Here is a 23,111-nt window from a genome sequence, read left to right on the forward strand (position 1 = left end):
TTTTGTGTTCAACGTCAATATTGCCTGCTAACGCCGCCGCCAACACACCACCAGCCAGCCAACGAACCAAGCAGACAGACAGATATCCAGCACAAACTCTAGCACCATTACCGACAACTGTCTTCCTCTCTTCTTTTTTTCGTTGGCTTTTCTTCCTCTTCTTCAAACATTGTTTGTAGACGTTGTTTTTGTTGTTGTTGTCGACGACGTCGTCATCATCATCATCGTATTCTCACTGTGAGTAGTTGTTGTTGTAGTGGTGGTGTTGTTGTTGAATGCTCAAAATCCGTGTCTTTGCTACACTCGAATATTTAGTTCAAGTGTGTGTTCAATAAGAAGTTAAACGTTTACTGAGCAACATCGTTTGTGTCGTGTTGTCCGTGTGCCCGTGTCGTCATAATAATTGCGCGCGCCCAACGAAGAAAAAACGAACGAACAAAAAATATTTAATTTTTTTCGAAAAATTTATTTAATTTGTGATAATACAGCAACTAGTAAACAACAAAAGTTCTCAAACAATTTTTTCGGAATATTATTTGCCATACTCATCATCGTCGTTGTCATCAAAGTGGTCTCAATATAATCTTCATCATCATCACATCGCTGAATCAACAACACACCAAAGCTATTTTCGAATATCAACAACATTTGCCAATCAATGGTGCTGCAATTTTGAAACGAATCAACAAAATACTAAAAACACAAAAAGGTGGATAATTAATTAATATTAATAAAATAAAATAAGAAAAAAATTAAGAACAAAAAAATCAAATTTGTTTTGAATTCCTAAAATAATGTGTGTGCTTGGTGTTAAAAAATCCCAAACAAAAATTTAAAACAATTTCGAAAATGATTGTGGGTTGCTGTTGAATAAAATTTGTAATTTCAGATTCTTTTGGATACTACAACAATAACAAATCATAAAACATTATAATGAAAACAAAAAATTGAAAAGAAAAAAATCATTATTTTTTCGGGTTTGACGGCAGACGGATGTGATTGTTTATTTATTCGTCCGTCTTACTCTGTTTGGGTTTTGATTTGAAATTTGATTTCGATTTCCTAAAATCTTAAACATCTGTGTCGGCGGTTGGCGGCATTGCTGCTCTACTCGCGTAAACGTCTTGTATTCTATTTATTTATGTATTATTATTGCTGCTGTTGTTGTTGTTGTTTCTTGAACAAATTTTGTGTGTGAAAATATTTCCCTGCTTTCGAAACGGAAGTGACCGATTTTCGATGAAGAAAGACTCTGACGCGTTTTGTTGTTGTTATGGTGTCTTTACTCACAATTTAGATATACAAAGTACATACAAATATACATTCATTTGTACGTACACATGATGTTTGTATATTAATTTATACAAAATACAAACAATATTTAAATTTACACCCACAAAAAGTTTCGTCAAATTGAAATTGAAAAAGAAGAAAAAAAAACTACCTACAATAACAACATTATTATTTGAAATCAAAACAAATGATCATGAAACAAATGAAATATGATCGAAAATGTATTGAAAATGAACATTTTTCGGAAAAAATAAGAAATATGAATCATAAATAAAAATTTTTGAAAATCGAAAGAAACAAAAAATGCTCATAAATTGTGTTGAAAATAAAGGATACAGGAAATACCTACTCAACAAAAAATTATAAACAAATAGTGGATGTAGTATTGAAAAGATATTGAAATAATTCAGAAAGTAAACACATGTTGTAGAATATTGAATATGCAATAGATGTGGTAGAAATGTGATTAAAACGAAATACAACATTTACCAAATTGAAAAGTTCTTCTCTTAAGTGGAATTTTAGTTTTGTTACAAAAGAACATTTTTATTCGTTTTTTTCTATTTGAATCTATTGAAAATATAAACAAAAAAGTTTTAATCTATCACTCAATTTTGCCGCAATTTTATGTTTGTGATGAATGAGGTTTCTGAGGTGTTCCATTCACCTCACCGCTCTTAAATATAAGCTGAGAATTGTTTAATACGATCAAAAAGCATACCAGAATTAAAAAATTAAACAAAAACTCATTTTTTTAGTTTATAATTTAGAAATTTGTTTTAACTTGTAGGAGTTTTTTTAAATAACAACAATAACTTCCCATATGAAAAACTTTGATTTGAAGTTTGTATTGACATTTAATATCACTAAAACCAACTTGTTCTGCACCATTAAAAACAATTTTTTTTCTGAATGTGTTTCCTCCCAACCTAATATACATTCATACATTCAATTGATTTAATCTAAATTCTTCTCATGCTAACCTAATATGTTTTTTTTAATCTGTACTTCTCGTCTATAACGATTTTCACTTTTAATTTGCGATTGGGAACAAAGGCCGAAGGTTTTCACGTACATTATTCATATCTAATATTTTCCACATAAAATCTATAAATATTACTTCTAATAGCCTGTCTATATTACTATTTATAGTTGAGTATTTATTCCGCGAGGGTTTCCGCTTTATTTGCAATTGACAGATTTAGGAAATCAGGTGTAGCGATTTATAGAAACATTACAACACATTTAGTTATACCGCTGCTATAATTTTGCCCACTAATGTATACATTTCCACGCATTTCTGTAAATATTACTTCTAATAGCCTGTCAATATTACTGTTTATAGTTAAGTATTTATTCCGTCAGGGTTTCCGCTTTATTTGCAATTGACAGATTTAGGAAATCAATCAGGTGTAGCGATTTATAGAAACATTACAACACATTTCGTTACACCGCTGCTATAATTTTGCCCACTAATGTACACATTTCCATGCACATGTTTTATTTATAAATGTATAAATTAAGAGTTTTACCCCATCTTCTTTAAATAAACTCCAACTAATTTGATGTTTTTTTTTTTTTCAATTGCAGCTTTAAATCTGTGACTGTCTTCCAAAATATTTTTTAATAAACTACAATAAAAACAACAATCACCTCAATGTTTTCCCTATGATACAATTGACGAATATTTCTAATTCTATCATCATTGGAATAAATTGACGTGAAACCGGCAGTAATAAAGAACCAACAGCAGGCGAACGAAAATTATTCTCCAACTTGTTACAACAAAATCAAAATGAAAATGCTTCCGGTACAGTTATCACTGAATCCGCCCTTAGGCTTATGGAGCGATATGCTATGGCGTTGTCCTCCAGCACCGCCTAGTCAATTGGCCGAGCTTAAAACACAATTGCCACCCTCTCTGCCGTCAGATCCACGCCTGTGGAGTCGTGAAGATGTGGCCGTATTCTTGCATTTCTGCGAACGTGAGTTCGATTTGCCAAAAGTTGATTATGATCTCTTTCAAATGAATGGTAAGGCATTGTGCCTACTGACACGAGCTGATTTCGGACATCGGTGTCCGGGAGCTGGCGATGTCTTGCACAATGTCCTACAGATGTTGGTCATCGAATCGCACATGATGCAATGGCATTTACCAAATAGTCCTGTCACACCAACCAGCCGTTATCCCCTATCACCGCACAGTCATCCACCTACCCCGACTTGGCCGCCCATTGGGGCGCCAGAAAGTGCCTTTCATCAGACCTCACACTTAGCTCCACATCATTTCATGGCACCCAATTCGGTGACCCTTAGTCCCCCGCCTTCAGTAGACTCACAAGCCAGCAGCCCGCCCCAAAGCCATGATCAAGCACAACAACAGCAGAATGGCACATCGAATTCACCCTCATCATCGTCGTCGTCTTCATCATCATCGTCGGCACATAACGGCAATGGCAGCAGCAGTAGTAGCAGTAGCGCAAGTAGCACGGGTAGCACTTCATCAGCATCTGCAACAGCTACAGCTGCGGCGGCAGCAGCAGCAGCGGCGTTGAGCGCCAGCAATGCTTTCAGTGCCTTAAAGCAACAACAGCAACAACAACAACATAATGCCACCAGTGCCAGTAGTCATCATTCGGATTCAGATGAAGAAAGCTATTCTGAACCACCTGCAGCCAACAGTACAATTGTGAATTTCTCCGCCCAATCGTATCAAGCGGCGGCAGCTGCTGCCGCAGCCGTGGCCCAATACAACAACAGTCCGCCCACAACACCCATACTCAAGGATATGCCACAAAGCTTGAAACAACAAATCAAAAATACCTTTGTCAATTCATGGTCTCAACAGCAGCAACAACAACATCAGCAGCAGCAACAACACTTGACTTTGGAACAGCAAAAGCTACCCAATTTGGGTGGGGGTTCGGTATCAGCACCCACCACACCCAGTTATATGCAACCAGTGAAACGGGAATTCTTCCCCGACAAAAGCGACAACCGTTATATGCAACCAGTAAAGCGTGAATTTTTCCCCGAAAACACTGAACCCAATACAAGTAAGTTACCACTATTCCTACTCTAAGGAGCCAAGGCATTTTTAATTGATTTTCGTTTTTTCTCTTGTCTTTTTTAGATGGCCGCTTGTTGTGGGACTTTTTACAACAGTTGCTCAATGATCGCAACCAGAAATACAGTGATTTGATTGCCTGGAAATGCCGTGATACAGGTGTATTCAAAATTGTGGATCCTGCTGGTCTGGCCAAATTGTGGGGCATTCAAAAGAACCATTTATCGATGAATTATGACAAGATGTCACGTGCCTTGCGCTACTATTATCGCGTCAATATTTTACGCAAAGTCCAAGGTGAACGTCATTGCTATCAGTTCTTGAGAAATCCCACAGAACTGAAGAACATTAAAAATATTTCCCTGCTAAGACAATCGGTGGGCCAGAATAATGGCACAAATGGCAGCCCAGGAGCTAACAACTCAAACGGTAGCTCTACAAATGTCAACCAATCACCTTCCTCGATTACAAACTCCCCAACCTCCAATGGTACCAGCTGGGCTATGCCAACCCAAACTCCACCCAGTCAAATGCAAACTCCACAAAGACCTTCATCACAAGGTAATCCCAATCATTTGACATTGCCCAATGGTATTTCATCAGCCGCCGCCGCTGTGGCAGCAGCTGCTGCTGCAGCCTACGGCCCGCCACCATCATCACCACTGTTTATGCATGCCATTAATGGAGCCTTCCACTATTTGTCGTCGAACGGTGTGCCACCAAATTCGCCAGCTGCTCTGCCCACAACGCCGAATGATAAATTCCAATTCAATATCATGAAAAATGAACAAAATTCAGTGTCGCCACATGAGACATCCGGCGGAGCATCGGAGGAAATGAAACCCACAGATTTGAGTGTGAGCGGTAGTAGTAGTAGTGTGGAGAAGAGACCTTATTCCAGTCCATCAGCTAATGACGATTGCTATCCGTAAGTGTTATAAATTATTTCAAAACGTATATAAGATTTTGGTTGTAGACAATAGAGCTTGATAGATAATGGAATAATTTAGTAGGTTAGAAATAGCTTAAATTAAGGAATTATTGTTTCAAAAGGCTTAGATAGCTTTTAGACAAGTTTTTTTTTATTCGAGGAGTCGAATTCAGTTAAAAAATTTCAATGATTTTTTTCAATGGAAATTGAAAATGCCAATTTTTGGTAATGGGACTCCAGATAATGAGGTCAGACAGGAAATTAAATTCAAATACTATACAACAAATTTCGATATTGTCTGTAAAAAAGAGTACAAACGCATAGCTTTTAAGCGGGGTACACACGATCAATTTTGACTGTCAGTTTTGCTCAAATAATCGGTTGCGCCACTGTGGCCGTTCATTTTTGTCAGTCATCAGGCAACCACAAAATATTTTGTGGTTACTGGACAGTTTGACATTTGTCGATTTTTCCGAAAAATCAAAAGTCAAATCTGATCGTGTGTACCCCGCTTTAGGATTCCAAACTGATAATAATAGGGAAAATAAATTTAGAGACTGAGGGCTAATGAGTAGTTTTAATACAATACTAACTTTATATGTTTTTTTCTCTTACAGATTAATACGAAATGCTGATGGCTTGACAACAATCAAATTAATACGTTACAATGAAAACGAAGGTGGAGCTGGAACTCAACAGCAAAACTCAAGCCTGAATGACAGCAGTGACAATCAACAACAACAAACACAACAGCAACAGCAGCGTAATACACCAACACCCATGGACAGTGAATCCAGTGAAATGGACTCCAGTCCTAGCCATGACAGCATGGGTGCCACAGATTTGAGAAAGTAATTTCCCACAAAAACCAGATGGAAATATGTACACATCAAACGTTCAAAATCACCACGACAATCATTTTAGGACTGGGATATTTCCAAGATTACAGATTGACACAAACGATGTAAATATTAAAAGTTAGAACATCGAAGGTTTGTGCACTTGTAGCTGCTGTTACTGTACTCTGAAATACATACCTTGTGATTAGGAAAACAAAACAAACAAAAACACAAAGATTGGTCTTCATTTCCTTCTGTGTAAATGTTTTTTTTTTTTAAAAGAAGGAAAAACAGCAACAACAAATGTTTATACTCTGTATTTAATTTTTTTGTTAAATTGTTAGAAAATTAAGAAATGTGCCAATTTAGAAGTTTATCTTTTCTTATTCTAATGTACAATTTATTACAAGAAATAGGTACTTTTATTTAAATTAGAGGAGTAGAATTATATATGACTCCTAAATGAATTCTATATATATATAAAAAACCTAAAGGATTGATTTCCCCTCCCTCCCACTCTAAATATAGAAATTTTATGAATTGACCCTTCCTTCTCCCCCTCTTGTTAACGATGGTTTCGTAATACCTCCAATTGCTTATCCTTCATAGGACCCCCAACCCGCCCTTAAATGAGAATAAGAACAAAAATTGTTACTTGTTATATACATAAATATTGAAATCAATCAATTTATAATGAAAACATTACTGTATTTATTAGAAACAAAGCTTTTTTTCTCTCTGGAACAGCTTTAACCAATTTGAAATTCTTCTAAGAAAAAAATTAAAATTAATAGAATTAAAATACAAAAAATAATAATTGCAAACAAAATGTGATAGCAAAAAATTATAAAGAAATGATTAACAAAATGGAGAGTAAAGTATACCACAACCACATGAGTAATAGAATGAATGAAAGAATTCTTCATTAAAAGTACACATATCTTTTTTTACAATAATTAACAACAAATTCTGTTAAATGAATTCGCTTATAAGTTGTTCTCTCATTTAAACTGTCTTTACTCCTTCTACGTGTTTTAAACTTGTTTCTTCTATTTCCCTAAGCCTAGCTTAGGAATAGCGAAACTGTTTAGAAACATCAGCTGAATTAAATGTCTTCGTTTTACAATCATTTCGCATTGTTAAAAAATAAAACAAACAAAAACTCTTCCCCCCTTGGCTTCCATTAAGAGTAATTTCTGTTTTACACATATACATACTTATAAATATATTAAAATATGTTTTTCTTAATAAGAACTTTAGCAGAAAAGGAAAAATCTGATATAAAATTGCTTTAATATTTTCAGTAATTTAATGTTTTTTATTAAAACGAAAAAAGAAAATTAAATCGTATTTATCTTAACATTTTATGTAGTTTTTAAGAAAATATTTTTTATAATTTTTTTCATTGTTTTCTTTTTTTATTTTTCTGTATTAATAAGTTTAGTAGTAGCCAACAACTCCTTTGTAAATATCTGAAACATAAAGAATTATTAAAATAAAAACAAATGTTTTATTAAAACCCTAAACCATAAGATCAAACAACCAACAACAAATATTCAACACAATTTTTACAATTTAGCCTTATAACAAACAAACAACAAAACAAGAGAAAAAGAAAATATGCATATATACATACAACAAGAACACACTTATATATTTACATACTTACCATTACCAATATGAAAGAAAATCGAAAAAACGGAAATGAAGAAGAAAAGAAAAAATCATCTATTTACACAATTTACAACAACAAAAAGAACATTTTGAATTTGTTTCTTTCTGGAAAACCTCCCCCCACATTTTTAGCTTTAATTTAATAGCTTATAGCTGTATTATCAATTAATTAATTTAATTAAAAAAAAAACGATGAAAACAAAAACAACAAATGCAAATTATACCATGAAATATAAGTAGTTGAATAAAACAAATAAAAACATAATTTTTTCTTTTGTCTTCAGAAATAAAAATACTTTTAAAACGAAGATCATTTTTGTGTTGATTCTTTGGAAAAGGGGAAATAACTTTGGATGGGGACGGGCATTATAATAACTATTGAAACGCGAGGGCATCCGATTTTTGATTTATGCTACGCGTATTTTGAAAATTCTTATATCCTCTATACTAGAAGTAGCCCCAAAACTGAATGTTCAAGACTGTAAACGATTGTTGGGGACTTACGAAACACTCCCTGTTGCTATACATAGCGATCATGAATACTCACGTAGGGAGCTTCTCACGAGTAAGTTGCACCTCACTTCTCACGTCTCAACCTATCACAAATGACAAGGGAGGAACCATGGCACAATTACCAGGTAGATGCATCAGCCAACAACTACAACAAAAACGAGTTCAGTAGTGTGAAATGTCAAAAATGTTTTCCAAAAATAAAGCGATTCACACAATTTTTTCAACAAGAATTTCTCAATTTGCAAAAAAGTGAAGAAATATACTTTTAAGTTCATAAAATGGCAAAAAGAAATGAAAATGTTTTATACTGAATTTTGGATGATGGCCGAAACGATAACGCTGAGGAATAAAAAAAAAAAAAAAACAAATTTGTGTGGAAGTTGTTCCATGGGATGCCAATATTTCACTGGATCTTTTGCATGGGTACAAATGAAGTAGTGAAAGATCCCATCTTCAGAAATTTAAATAAATACAATAAGTGAAACATCCGATGCAATGCTAAGAACAATTCAATTCATTTCTTCAACATTTGAACATTTGAATTTTAAATACGAGTTCAATAAGAATAATCTAATGTTATCTTTCTTTTTGTTATGTTTTTATTTATAACTAGCGGACCCGGCGAACTTCGTCTCGCTATTAAGGAATAAAATTTCATACAAAAACTCAATTTTCGATTTTTCCAATTTTCCGACTTTTCCAGAGGGATTTTCCAAAATGTTCTTCCGTAAAGACCTTCTCCTCGAAAATGCGAATAACTGACAAAAAATTTTACAGAAATCGGCCTAGCCGTTCTCATTTTATGAATTACTATACATTTTTTTACACCATTTTTATATATATATAGATAGATATTAAATATGTAGATATTTTAATCATTTACTTTATGAATTTAATTTTGAATTCTTCTTGTTCGTGGCATATGACATGCCAAAGCGTTAGTGATGCCATGCCAAAATGATTTGGATCTTTTAGGGGTCACAGTCTTGTAAAAAGAATGGGCGAAGGTGGTAATATGTCACTTGCACTCATGCTTGAATATAATCTTTGGCATCGAATATTTTGCTGGAAACCTTAGCGAACAAAGAACAATTCAAAGGCACTTACGATATGTCACTTATCATCTTGAGAGGCCGCAAAGTTTGCAAGTACCTACATAAAAAAAATTGCAGAAAGGGGTTGCTCCTGATTAGGTACTCCACTCCTGTTGTCATCATATGACTCTTTGCTTCATTGATACACATGATGAACATGTATAGTTGCGAAAATAATTTCTAATTGTTTTTTTTTATTTGTTACTTCCCAGCAAAAAGTTTGCATCCGCGGATGCAGTTGAATCACTACAAGTGTATGGTACATTTACCGTTGGAGTACATCTTTTCCTATGAATTCACTTATGAATTTTACAAGAGAGCGCGCAGCTAGGATGCACTCCATTTTGCTTCCACAGCACACAGCTAGGATGCACTCCATTTTCGATCCAAATCAGTGCTTAAGATGCAGTGCTTTGGATTGAATTTATATGCGTTCTTCGGATTGCATTTTTAAGCAGTCTAATGATGCAATTAAAATGCAAGCCATTGCGAAATATCCCAAAATAAATAAAATGCATTTATTACACTATGCAACACTGAAAATGCAAACAACTTCTAGCATGCATTTTTTGAAAGTACATATTTAGACTACAAAAACCCTAGTAGGGGTTTGTCACCTAAACCGGGCTAAATCTACCCTTTTTTGCATTTATCAGGCCTTTATCTCAGAAACGAATAGGAATTTGGCCTTGCTGTCTTCAGCAATATTGTAGCCCTAAACTAGTAGAACTTATCTTTTGAAAAAAAAAACCACATAAGAAAACCTCCATCTAGGGCATCAAAATCTATAAAATATAGAAAATTTTACATAATTGCTGAAATTCTGGTCAGTATCGGCTAAACTATTGGGAGTTGAACCAAGTAACCTTTTGCAAAAATCATACAAATAAAGTTCAACAATTCTTTAGAACATTCTGAAACTCTAAAATGCTTACTTCATGTTGTTTCAGCAGTATTTTGCATCATATCTTTTACAACAGGCATTTCAAACACAGTTTTTGAAACGCATTTAAGTGCATCGACAGTACAACCCAAATAAAAAATGGAAAAGTGGGATGTATGCCAACCATCAATAGGCTTCTTTCTCTGTTACACCCCCATCAACCCCCAAAATTTCGTGAGGATCCGATCAAAATTTCGTAGTGTGATTGCACAAAAATGGAAAAAGGGATGCATTACCGACTATTGCGATATCTCTGTTGTTGATGTTTTCTACTTTCGTTGCCAGGTTTTGCTTTCGATATACCTCCTACAGAAGGGAGATATTAACTTTGAAATAAAACGTTGGTCTTTTTTCCAAATATTTTTTATGCCTGTGAAGTTATATTGGAAATTATATTGGAAAAATTAATTTTTAGCAAAGGCGCAAACCATTCACAGGGTGACTCAGAGAAAACATATTTAACTAAAATTGGAGAACAAATTGAATCGCAAATTATAATTTATGGTCATAACTATGAAAATAACGGTAAAGTATAAACAATTCTGAACAAAATGAATTAAGGAGGCATAAATACGTGTTTAATATATATCAAAGAGCTGTATTGAAAAAGACACTGAACAGAACAGCCCATTGTGCCAAAACTATAAAAGATGGGCGGACGAAACTTGGCTTAAATTAAAGGTCTCTTGAATAGCTACCAGCCAATATATAGATTTTATCCGAAATCAATTTCAGAGATCTGCATTTTTGCGATCTACCTTGGGCCCACCTATGAAAAAGACACTAAACACAACAGCCCATTGTGCAAAAACTATAAAAGATGGGCGGACGAAACTTGGCTTAAATTAAAGGCCTCTTGAATAGCTATCAGCCCATATATAGGTTTTATCCGAAATCAATTTCAGAGATCTGCATTTTTGCGATCTACCCTGGGGCACACCTATGAAAAAGACACTAAACAGAACAGCCCATTGTGCAAAAACTATAAAAGATGGGCGGACGAAACTTGGCTTAAATTAAAGGCCTCTTGAATAGCTATCAGCCCATATATAGGTTTTATCCGAAATCAATTTCAGAGATCTGCATTTTGCGATCTACCTTGGGCCCACCTATGAAATATATACTGAACATAATAGCCCACTGTTCCAAAACTATAAAAGATGGGCGGACGAAACTTGGCTTAAATTAAAGGCCTCTTGAATAGCTATCAGCCCATATATAGGTTTTATCCGAAATCAATTTCAGAGATCTGCATTTTTGCGATCTACCTTGGGCCCACCTATGAAAAAGACACTAAACAGAACAGCCCATTGTGCAAAAACTATAAAAGATGGGCGGACGAAACTTGGCTTAAATTAAAGGCCTCTTGAATAGCTATCAGCACATATATAGGTTTTATCCGAAATCAATTTCAGAGATCTGCATTTTGCGATCTACCTTGGGCCCACCTATGAAATATATACTGAACATAATAGCCCACTGTTCCAAAACTATAAAAGATGGGCGGACGAAACTTGGCTTAAATTAAAGGTCTCTTGAATAGCTATCAGCCCATATATAGGTTTTATCCGAAATCAATTTCAGAGATCTGCATTTTGCGATCTACCTTGGGCCCACCTATGAAATATATACTGAACATAATAGCCCACTGTTCCAAAACTATAAAAGATGGGCGGACGAAACTTGGCTTAAATTAAAGGCCTCTTGAATAGCTATCAGCCCATATATAGGTTTTATCCGAAATCAATTTCAGAGATCTGCATTTTTGCGATCTACCTTGGGCCCACCTATGAAAAAGACACTAAACAGAACAGCCCATTGTGCAAAAACTATAAAAGATGGGCGGACGAAACTTGGCTTAAATTAAAGGCCTCTTGAATAGCTATCAGCCCATATATAGGTTTTATCCGAAATCAATTTCAGAGATCTGCATTTTGCGATCTACCTTGGGCCCACCTATGAAATATATACTGAACATAATAGCCCACTGTTCCAAAACTATAAAAGATGGGCGGACGAAACTTGGCTTAAATTAAAGGTCTCTTGAATAGCTATCAGCCCATATATAGGTTTTATCCGAAATCAATTTCAGAGATCTGCATTTTGCGATCTACCTTGGGCCCACCTATGAAAAAGACACTAAACAGAACAGCCCATTGTGCAAAAACTGTAAAAGATGGGCGGACGAAACTTGGCTTAAATTAAAGGCCTCTTGAATAGCTATCAGCCCATATATAGGTTTTATCCGAAATCAATTTCAGAGATCTGCATTTTGTGATCTACCTTGGGCCCACCTATGAAATATATACTGAACATAATAGCCCACTGTTCCAAAACTATAAAAGATGGGCGGACGAAACTTGGCTTAAATTAAAGGCCTCTTGAATAGCTATCAGCCCATATATAGGTTTTATCCGAAATCAATTTCAGAGATCTGCATTTTGCGATCTACCTTGGGCCCACCTATGAAAAAGACACTAAACACAACAGCCCATTGTGCAAAAACTATAAAAGATGGGCGGACGAAACTTGGCTTAAATTAAAGGCCTCTTGAATAGCTATCAGCCCATATATAGGTTTTATCCGAAATCAATTTCAGAGATCTGCATTTTGCGATCTACCTTGGGCCCACCTATGATAATAGCCCACTGTTCCAAAACTATAAAAGATGGGCGGACGAAACTTGGCTTAAATTAAAGGTCTCTTGAATAGCTATCAGCCCATATATAGGTTTTATCCGAAATCAATTTCAGAGATCTGCATTTTTGCGATCTACCTTGGGCCCACCTATGAAAAAGACACTAAACACAACAGCCCATTGTGCAAAAACTATAAAAGATGGGCGGACGAAACTTGGCTTAAATTAAAGGCCTCTTGAATAGCTATCAGCCCATATATAGGTTTTATCCGAAATCAATTTCAGAGATCTGCATTTTGCGATCTACCTTGGGCCCACCTATGATAATAGCCCACTGTTCCAAAACTATAAAAGATGGGCGGACGAAACTTGGCTTAAATTAAAGGTCTCTTGAATAGCTATCAGCCCATATATAGGTTTTATCCGAAATCAATTTCAGAGATCTGCATTTTTGCGATCTACCTTGGGCCCACCTATGAAAAAGACACTAAACACAACAGCCCATTGTGCAAAAACTATAAAAGATGGGCGGACGAAACTTGGCTTAAATTAAAGGCCTCTTGAATAGCTATCAGCCCATATATAGGTTTTATCCGAAATCAATTTCAGAGATCTGCATTTTGCGATCTACCTTGGGCCCACCTATGAAATATATACTGAACATAATAGCCCACTGTTCCAAAACTATAAAAGATGGGCGGACGAAACTTGGCTTAAATTAAAGGTCTCTTGAATAGCTATCAGCCCATATATAGGTTTTATCCGAAATCAATTTCAGAGATCTGCATTTTGCGATCTACCTTGGGCCCACCTATGAAATATATACTGAACATAATAGCCCACTGTTCCAAAACTATAAAAGATGGGCGGACGAAACTTGGCTTAAATTAAAGGTCTCTTGAATAGCTATCAGCCCATATATAGGTTTTATCCGAAATCAATTTCAGAGATCTGCATTTTTGCGATCTACCCTGGGGCACACCTATGAAAAAGACACTAAACAGAACAGCCCATTGTGCAAAAACTATAAAAGATGGGCGGACGAAACTTGGCTTAAATTAAAGGCCTCTTGAATAGCTATCAGCCCATATATAGGTTTTATCCGAAATCAATTTCAGAGATCTGCATTTTGCGATCTACCTTGGGCCCACCTATGAAATATATACTGAACATAATAGCCCACTGTTCCAAAACTATAAAAGATGGGCGGACGATCGCAAAAATGCAGATCTCTGAAATTGATTTCGGATAAAACCTATATATGGGCTGATAGCTATTCAAGAGGCCTTTAATTTAAGCCAAGTTTCGTCCGCCCATCTTTTATAGTTTTGGAACAGTGGGCTATTATGTTCAGTATATATTTCATAGGTGGGCCCAAGGTAGATCGCAAAAATGCAGATCTCTGAAATTGATTTCGGATAAAACCTATATATGGGCTGATAGCTATTCAAGAGGCCTTTAATTTAAGCCAAGTTTCGTCCGCCCATCTTTTATAGTTTTTGCACAATGGGCTGTTCTGTTTAGTGTCTTTTTCATAGGTGGGCCCAAGGTAGATCGCAAAAATGCAGATCTCTGAAATTGATTTCGGATAAAACCTATATATGGGCTGATAGCTATTCAAGAGGCCTTTAATTTAAGCCAAGTTTCGTCCGCCCATCTTTTATAGTTTTGGAACAGTGGGCTATTATGTTCAGTATATATTTCATAGGTGGGCCCAAGGTAGATCGCAAAATGCAGATCTCTGAAATTGATTTCGGATAAAACCTATATATGGGCTGATAGCTATTCAAGAGACCTTTAATTTAAGCCAAGTTTCGTCCGCCCATCTTTTATAGTTTTGGAACAGTGGGCTATTATGTTCAGTATATATTTCATAGGTGGGCCCAAGGTAGATCGCAAAATGCAGATCTCTGAAATTGATTTCGGATAAAACCTATATATGTGCTGATAGCTATTCAAGAGGCCTTTAATTTAAGCCAAGTTTCGTCCGCCCATCTTTTATAGTTTTTGCACAATGGGCTGTTCTGTTTAGTGTCTTTTTCATAGGTGGGCCCAAGGTAGATCGCAAAAATGCAGATCTCTGAAATTGATTTCGGATAAAACCTATATATGGGCTGATAGCTATTCAAGAGGCCTTTAATTTAAGCCAAGTTTCGTCCGCCCATCTTTTATAGTTTTGGAACAGTGGGCTATTATGTTCAGTATATATTTCATAGGTGGGCCCAAGGTAGATCGCAAAATGCAGATCTCTGAAATTGATTTCGGATAAAACCTATATATGGGCTGATAGCTATTCAAGAGGCCTTTAATTTAAGCCAAGTTTCGTCCGCCCATCTTTTATAGTTTTGGCACAATGGGCTGTTCTGTTCAGTGTCTTTTTCAATACAGCTCTTTGATATATATTAAACACGTATTTATGCCTCCTTCATTCATTTTGTTCAGAATTGTTTATACTTTACCGTTATTTTAATAGTTATGACCATAAATTATAATTTGCGATTCAATTTGTTCTCCAATTTTAGTTAAATATGTTTTCTCTGAGTCACCCTGTGAATGGTTTGCGCCTTTGCTAAAAATTAATTTTTCCAATATAATTTCCAATATAACTTCACAGGCATATATTTTTTTTTCACATTCCGACCCCTGAATAATATCCGGCCATTATCAAAAATCAAAAGGTTTTTTCCTCTGTGGGACCCCCAATAACACCCAAAATTTCGTGACGATCCAATTAAAATTGCGATGTATTACCGACTATTGCGATATCTCCGTTATTTGGTCACCTGCGCCGACCTAGTTTAAATCATTGTAAAGATGGGATCTTCTACTTTCATAGCCAGGTTTTGCTTTTGGAAAGTCCCCAACCAATGCTGTGATATTCGTCATTATAATTAAAATCGCAAAAATGAAAATTTGGGTTTTATTTGCGACTATTGTGATATCTTCGTTGTTTGATCACCTACGAGAACCTACTTTACATCATTAGAAAGGTGATATTTTCTACTTTTATTGTCATGATTTGCTTTTGGTATACCCCGTATAGAAGCTGAGATATTCGCTTTGGAAAAAAACGTTGTCTTTTTATCCACATAAGTTTTTTGCCCATTCCGACCCCTAAATATTATCCGACCATCACCAACATCAATAGGCTTCTTCCCCTCCGGGACCCCCATCAACATTCAAAATTTCGTGACGATCCGATCAAAATGCGACCTGTAGCGTGATTACAAGGTTTAGATGGACAGACGGACTGACGGGCGGACACACATAGCCAGATCGACTCAGCTTGTCGAGACATTCATTTTGGTATATATAAGTATGGGTCTACGACCATTATTTCGATGCGTTACAAACTTTTTGTCCAAAACCAACTTATAATACCCTCCCCACATAGTGGTGTGGTTCTTTAAAAACTCAATATTTATCCATGTTTAGATGGGGCCATAAAATCCGAGCTGGATCTGACACAACAAAACCCAACTAGGGTCTCTTGTCGTTTGGGTCTGTACTTTCAAAAAATCCTCTGTTCGAATTGTTTGCACAAGATCACCTTAAAAATGTTGCACAGTGTTATTTGTGTAAAACAACAACACAAAGAACTTTATTATATAAACACAAATTAAAAAAAGTTTCCATTAAATTCAATCACATTTGAGCTTACTTCCTCCGTTCTCGATTTATTCCAAGCGCATCTGATTTTCATTCATCCTCCTAAAGTTTTTTATGTTGCCTTCCCATCACTAGCTCAGCTTTCGACATGGACTCCAACTCCACTCCATTAAAAATTTCCGTCTCGTGAATTACCGCAAAAATATTCGCAACATAAGATGTTATTTCTTTATTTTTATTTATTTCTTTAATTTATTACAAATTCTTCGAAATGAATACACTCTCCCCAGCAAAATTAAATGGAAGTGATTCCATGTGAAATCATGATTTCACTGGTTCTTTTGCATGAGTGCGAAAGGAGTCGTGAAAGATCCCATCTTTTTCATCGAATTTTCATGAGTGCAATTGAAGTCGTGAAAGGTCCGATCTTTTTCATCGAATTTTCATGAGTGCAATCGAAGTGTACTTGCAAAAGTAATTGTTAAAATGAAAATAAAAGTCAGATGAAAGTGGTCGATAATGGCAAAATTTATATATTTTAATTAAAAATACAATGTAAATTGATATAAAACAAAAGAAAAATATATTTTGTGTTTGGAAACCTGTTTCGTTTTGTGGATATTAAAAAGAAGTATGAAAAAGACCCGGTCTATAAACCACGAGCTTCCCCAGCCGACCAACACCGATATAGTAAAACATATCGAGCTGCAATTATTGGGTTGGTTGGGCCATGTTAACAGGATGGATAAAGATGCCACCGGCATATGAATACGAGCCATTTGACGTTATGCGACCCGAGGGAACAAAACTCCAATGGAAAGATCACGATATCACAAGCATGGCATGCAAAGTGAGAGAAGCAAAGTAGGAGATCGGTAAAATAAGTATAAAAGAGACCATAACGTGGTAACTATTACAGGATAAGCTTTTTCTTTTGAAATAAAATAACAGAATTCAAATTTATACTAGATTTCCCAAACGATGAGCTTGGTTCAGAGATTGACACATAATTTATCGAATATTGGAAAAACGGAACCCCCAAGTTGAAAGAAGTTCTTGCAGCCATCGGAAGAGATAAATATGATATTGCAGATTAATATAATATATAATTTTGAAAATTACATACAAAATAAAGAAAAATAACATCTGGCGATACAAATCATCTGCGCATTGTATTCTTATTAATTCAACAAATTACATAATTGTATTGCGAATTTTATTTCTGATTGGCAAAAATCCGGATCCAAAGCATTGGTGCAAGAAGCCATGACGATGAACTGGTGCAAGAAGCCATGACAATGAACCGGTGCAAGATGCTATGACAATGAACTGGTGCAAAATGTCATGACAATGAACAGGTGCAAAATGCCATGACAATGAACTGGTGCAAAATGTCATGACAATGAACTGGTGCAAAATGCCGTGACAATGAACTGGTGCAAAATGTCATGACAATGAACAGGTGCAAAATGCCATGACAATGAATAGGTGAAATCAGGTGTCACTCCCTTGTAAATTTCATCGGTGATTCACCTAAATTTGCACCTATGACAAGTCACTTGCACCTATGATTCAACTCATGATCTGTCATCGAACATTTTGCTGGGTCGTTTATCTTTTGAAGAAATGTGTAGGGATCAACCAACTGTTTTTTTTCTGTAGGGATCTCTACAGCAACTACTTATAAAATGTATCGAACGGAGTGCATTTTTCATAACTCTGTTGGAATACATCGAAAGATGTTGTGAAATCATAACTCCAATTGCACAACTTCCAAATTTTTTTCCTGGGTTTCAACGTAAAACACAAATAAATACAATTGATTATCATTGCAAATGCAAAATATTCGTTTTTTGTCTATTTTTTCCATGTCCATAGTTTCATTTTTTGTTCAAATCACCTTGATTTCTGTCGTGAGAGAAAATTGCCTCACATTCTCCCTTTTTGACATTTATGATAGCTACTTCTCTCACGAACGTGAGTTTTGTTCTCCCTTATGACAGGGATGGAAAATTAAAAATTCCAAAAAGTACTAATATGGTACTTTTTTCATTGAAAAGGTACTTTTTTATTATTTTTAAGAAAAAATAAAAAAATTGCTCAGTAAAAAAAAAACAACAAAGGCTTACATATATTATGAAATCTGAAGAATGTTGGAAAATCATATACATTTTTATACCTTCCTGGAGGGTATAATTAACTTTGCTTCCGTTTGTAACACATCAAAATATTCGATATTTTGAAGGTTTGACCCATATTATCAAAAAAGTGTTGAAATTCGGTATTTAGTCTTCGTTGAGGTTACAAAACTCATATAGCCTCCACAAAACGGTACCATCCGATTTTCGACATTTTAAATGTTTAGATTCATTATCCTATTGAAATAACTGAAATGAGGTATTTTGTATTCGATATGAGTATAAAACATTCCTATAGACAATAAAATTATTATTTTTTTTTAAATAATTCGTAACAGATTGCCCAAAAACATATCTTGGTGAGCGATGTTAAAGAGATAGTCGGACTCCCGATAGTTTGCCAGAACTAATGTAGGCCATACCTTCTGATTGGAAGGTACTACAATACCGCTCCATGTGAAGTCTTTTAAGTGACTAATCTACTTTAGTAACTGTAAGGGCCAGAACAGAATCAATCGTCGCTTGCTTTGCTTGCTTCCCCAAATGTCAAATTATAAAGGAATGCCAGAGCCTCTTTGCAAATCTGCCTGCGTTTTCCTTTAGGAGGCTCTGGCATTCCTTTATAATTTGACATTTGGGAAGCTAGCAAAGCAAGCGACAATTGAATCTGTTCTGGCCTTAACTTGGTATTTCGGTTTCTCAATGGATGGAAGAGCTCCACGAAGAAAATGATCAATAAAGGTTCACAAAATTTTGGAATATTCCCAATATGAAGGTACACACATTTTGCATATTTAACAATTTTAATCATGGAAGCAAAGTGTAAATTTTTCATTTTTAGTTTCACATAAAATTTTTCAACCAGTGGGACTAGAGTTTGTGAAGTGGTACTGAATTGGCCGCGGGGGTACTTCGGTACTATTTATAGTGAAATGGTACTGAAAAAGTACTATTGTACTGAATTTTCCATCCCTGCCTTATGGAGGGAGGGAGGAGGCGAGAGTGAGAAAATCGTGGTGAGATGATGCTCATGATTGGGCTGATAATGTGCAATCGCATTGAAAAATAATATACAGTAAACGACTTCGACATATGGACAAATACAACACTGGCCAGCAAATTTAAATGGAAATAGTTCCCTGTGAGGTAATAGGCTGACTTCCGAAACTTCAGTTCTTAGATTTCATAAAATTACTCTAGTATGGAACTCGATCTAAGAACCTCTACTTTCATGCACGAATACAAAGCAACTGACTTTTCGAAAGTCAGTCATAATTTCACACGTCCTTTACGTCGGGTTAAATGTTCATCTAAATGCTTTGCTTATTCTGTATTTATTCTTGTTTCACTCTATCAAAATTACACTTATACATATGTATTTTTATTTACACTGATAATTGTACAATTTTACTAACTTAAAGATTACTAAAGATTCCTTAAAGGAATCTGATCTTTTGCATTTCCTACCAATGATGTTTTCAACATCGCTGTCTATGTGGTTCCACCTATCGAGAGGAATTCTTTTAATATATTTCGGCAACATGCTAACAATGAAACCGATTGTCTGGCTCCACTTTTATGATTTTTACGTTTTTCGTGGTAATGATGTAAACTACTCGATGCCCTACTCTGTGCAATGAATTTATTTCTTGGTGTCACTTGAGGTTCCGGCATAACTTGATAGTACATTAACATCATGGCAATGGCAGCTGCAAGTTCATCTTCGGAATGCTCATTATTGTAATGTTCTGGAAAATAGAAAAGTGTACAAATTTTATATTTGTGAATTTTATTATTATCTAATTACCGGATGCAAACGCAATACGTTTGAAAACTTACCAGCTTCTTCTTCCAATTGTCTTAAAATATCCTTTTCTTCAAACAATATTTGGTTGTAATGGTACAATGCAATTTCATGTGGTTGGACTTCCATTGCTTGGCAAGGACTTCTTAAGACTAATGTCATTGAATAGACAAGTCTACTAATTTATACACTTATCAGAACACATATCCCAGGTACTAAAATTTCGCGTGACCCAAATTCTTATTACCTGCATCATAATTTTATTGCAGTGAATATTTACAATCTTATTTAAAACATGGATTAAGAATGTTTTAACACATTTACCTAATTTAATCGCCTATGTTCGTTCGGGTTTTAAAGAGATTAAATATTTTCCATTACCAAATTTTCCAATAGTCCAAACATAACTACATTTTATTATTTTTTATTTTTTAGGGAACGACAATACCTCCTGAGATATGGGTCCGTAAATTACCCAAATTTAGGGGCACTCCTTCAAACATCTCTCATGCTATAATTTTATTCTGTATAGAATGTGTTTATTATTTTTCAGTAGAAAAATTAAGCCGACTTTTTATGATACCCTTCCTACAAACGTATAAAGATTTTAAACTTCCAAAGCGTTTTTTGTGATCTACTGTTCTCTGCTTCAATTGTGGTTTTTTGTAGTCACATTCTGATGGTATATCTTGTATATCTCTGTTGGCAAAATTAATTGACTGATACGTTTTAATACGGTCGAACATCTCCATAACGAACTACCCTATAAAGAATTTTTCTCTATAACGAAGAGAAATTAAAAACACAGCTTTTTTCGGCCCTTTTTTACCTATTTTAACTTTTCTATAACGAATTCTCACACAAAATAACCTCTCTCTAATGATTTTTTGTCAAACTTTTTCTCATTGATGCTCATTGAGCTACTATTTTTTACTACGATTACATTTTTTCCTTTATGTTATCGGAAAAAACAGTAAAAATTAGTAGATTCTTGCAGTTCTGAAACAGGCCAATAATAAATGAAAAACAAAACACATTCATAAAGCGTACACTAAAAAAGAGACTTTGCCTAGTTGCTCGGAAAAACTCTGATATTGAAGAGAATATTTCTTTGACAAAAATAGGGTATCAATATGTCGATCGTGACACTTTAACTATAACTTATATGGTCTGTTCCAGAACTGCAAGAATCTACTATTTTTTCCGATAACATAAAGGAAAAAAATGTTATCGTAGTAAAAAATAGTAGCTTCTTGCAGGTTCTGGAACAAAGCTATAGTTTTTTGGAGTCCTGAAACAATCACACTTATTACGGTTGGCGTAGTCATTTACAGTTAAATTTTTTATGTTATGAAAAATAATATACATCGACAATTTTTAACTTTTATAGCATGTTATATCCTTAAAAAATCGAATGAAATACATTCGTAATTCCCAGAACGGATTTTTCGTTTTAAATATAATATTTTTTTTATACGACAAATTTGTATTACGTGTGGCGTAATACGACAAATGGGTATTACGTATGGCGTTGAAATACGAGGAAAAAGTCGTGACCGATTTTGTAAACGACAGCAAAAAAATAGCAATGATTATTAAAATATCGATTTCAGATGAGTTTTCATTTGACGTATACGCAAAGGAATTGACAGTTGAAATCGAGTGGATTTCGTAAATGTAAACATAGTATTACGCTTGTTTTTAAAATAAAAACACGCAAATAAATATATCCGTTCATAAATGCAGTAAAAATGAGTCTACAATTTTTGAATAAAAAATGGAAAAATATTAACAAATATTAGTTTCTTGCAGGTTCTGGAACAGACCATATGTCTTCATAATAGATTGTCAAAATTTGCAAAGTAAATGTTGCGTTTATGAAGTCAGCCCATTTTACGATCATCATCACCAATAACCGACCTCCATACTACATTCATATTTTAAACACTTTATTTTGCGAATATATGAAGATTAGTATTGGCATGGTACAATCCATGGCACAATCACCAAGGTAGTGGTGTCACACCAGCTGTTCGAATATGAAGTGTCAAATCCCTTTATAAAAAAATATTTTTGTTGTAATTTTCCCAACAACATAAAGAAAGTTTTGACATAACATATTCAAAATTTTACGATGCCACTACCTGGGTAATTGTGCCATGGTACAATCCAAGGCGAATTTAACATTTTCTTCATTTGCTGTCAATTTTTTTTGAACGAAATAACCACAAAAGGTAGAAGAAACCGACGCATAAATTGCTCTGTTCCTTTACCTGCCTGAGGTTACCATTTTTAACCTGCAAAGCGTTCCTTTACTTTAACAAGCATACAATTTATATGAGACCAGTTCACCACTTTTACCATTTTTTGCCACTGTTACCATTTTTTAAAGTAAAGGAACAGACCAAATATGTTGTACACATATCATCACCTGAAATGCCCAAAGACGTAACCCGTATTTGTTATTTATTTTTGATTAAAAATATGTTTTGACAGCAAATGAAGACATCAGTTGGTATTGTTGTATCACCTTGTTTCTTCCACCATGGTACAATCACTATGCTCAGT

The 23,111-nt window shown here is 34.9% G+C and overlaps 2 protein-coding genes across 7 annotated transcripts in view; one reads left to right on the plus strand and one right to left on the minus strand.

Moving 5' to 3' along the window:
- aop (ETS variant transcription factor anterior open) overlaps nt 1–8,109 on the plus strand; it is a 101,002-nt gene extending 92,893 nt beyond the window's left edge. For 5 of the 6 annotated variants that reach the window (XM_073964749.1, XM_073964751.1, XM_073964754.1 and 2 more), the window contains 3 exons: nt 2,884–4,349; nt 4,427–5,288; nt 5,909–8,109. In XM_073964749.1, the coding sequence (XP_073820850.1) occupies nt 3,089–4,349; nt 4,427–5,288; nt 5,909–6,146 (2,361 nt within the window). In that variant the 5' untranslated portion in view covers nt 2,884–3,088 and the 3' untranslated portion in view covers nt 6,147–8,109. Of the gene's footprint in view, nt 1–313; nt 710–2,883; nt 4,350–4,426; nt 5,289–5,908 lie in introns of those variants that run through there. The other variant, XM_073964750.1, reaches the window with a different exon arrangement.
- A 12,102-nt stretch (nt 8,110–20,211) lies between these two features.
- Nucleotides 20,212–20,672, minus strand: LOC141392589 (uncharacterized). The gene is made up of 2 exons (XM_073965521.1): nt 20,579–20,672; nt 20,212–20,487 (listed from the first exon to the last, which is right to left on the minus strand). The coding sequence occupies exons 1-2, from the start codon at nt 20,670–20,672 to the stop codon at nt 20,231–20,233; spliced, it is 351 nt and encodes a 116-aa protein (XP_073821622.1). The 3' UTR covers nt 20,212–20,230.
- Nucleotides 20,673–23,111: the final 2,439 nt, after the last annotated feature.

Source organism: Musca autumnalis, unplaced genomic scaffold, assembly GCF_047663935.1.
Source record: "Musca autumnalis isolate F117 unplaced genomic scaffold, ASM4766393v1 scaffold_2, whole genome shotgun sequence".
Taxonomy (NCBI): domain Eukaryota; kingdom Metazoa; phylum Arthropoda; class Insecta; order Diptera; family Muscidae; genus Musca; species Musca autumnalis.

What these genes read in the sequence shown, in the direction of transcription:
- LOC141392589 (XM_073965521.1), bottom strand. Translation starts at nt 20,672, where the DNA reads ATGGAAGTCCAACCACATGAAATTGCATTGTACCATTACAACCAAATA. An exon ending in ACAATTGGAAGAAGAAGCTG is followed by an intron (nt 20,488 to 20,578) that starts GTAAGTTTTCAA and finishes TCTATTTTCCAG; the next exon opens with AACATTACAATAATGAGCAT.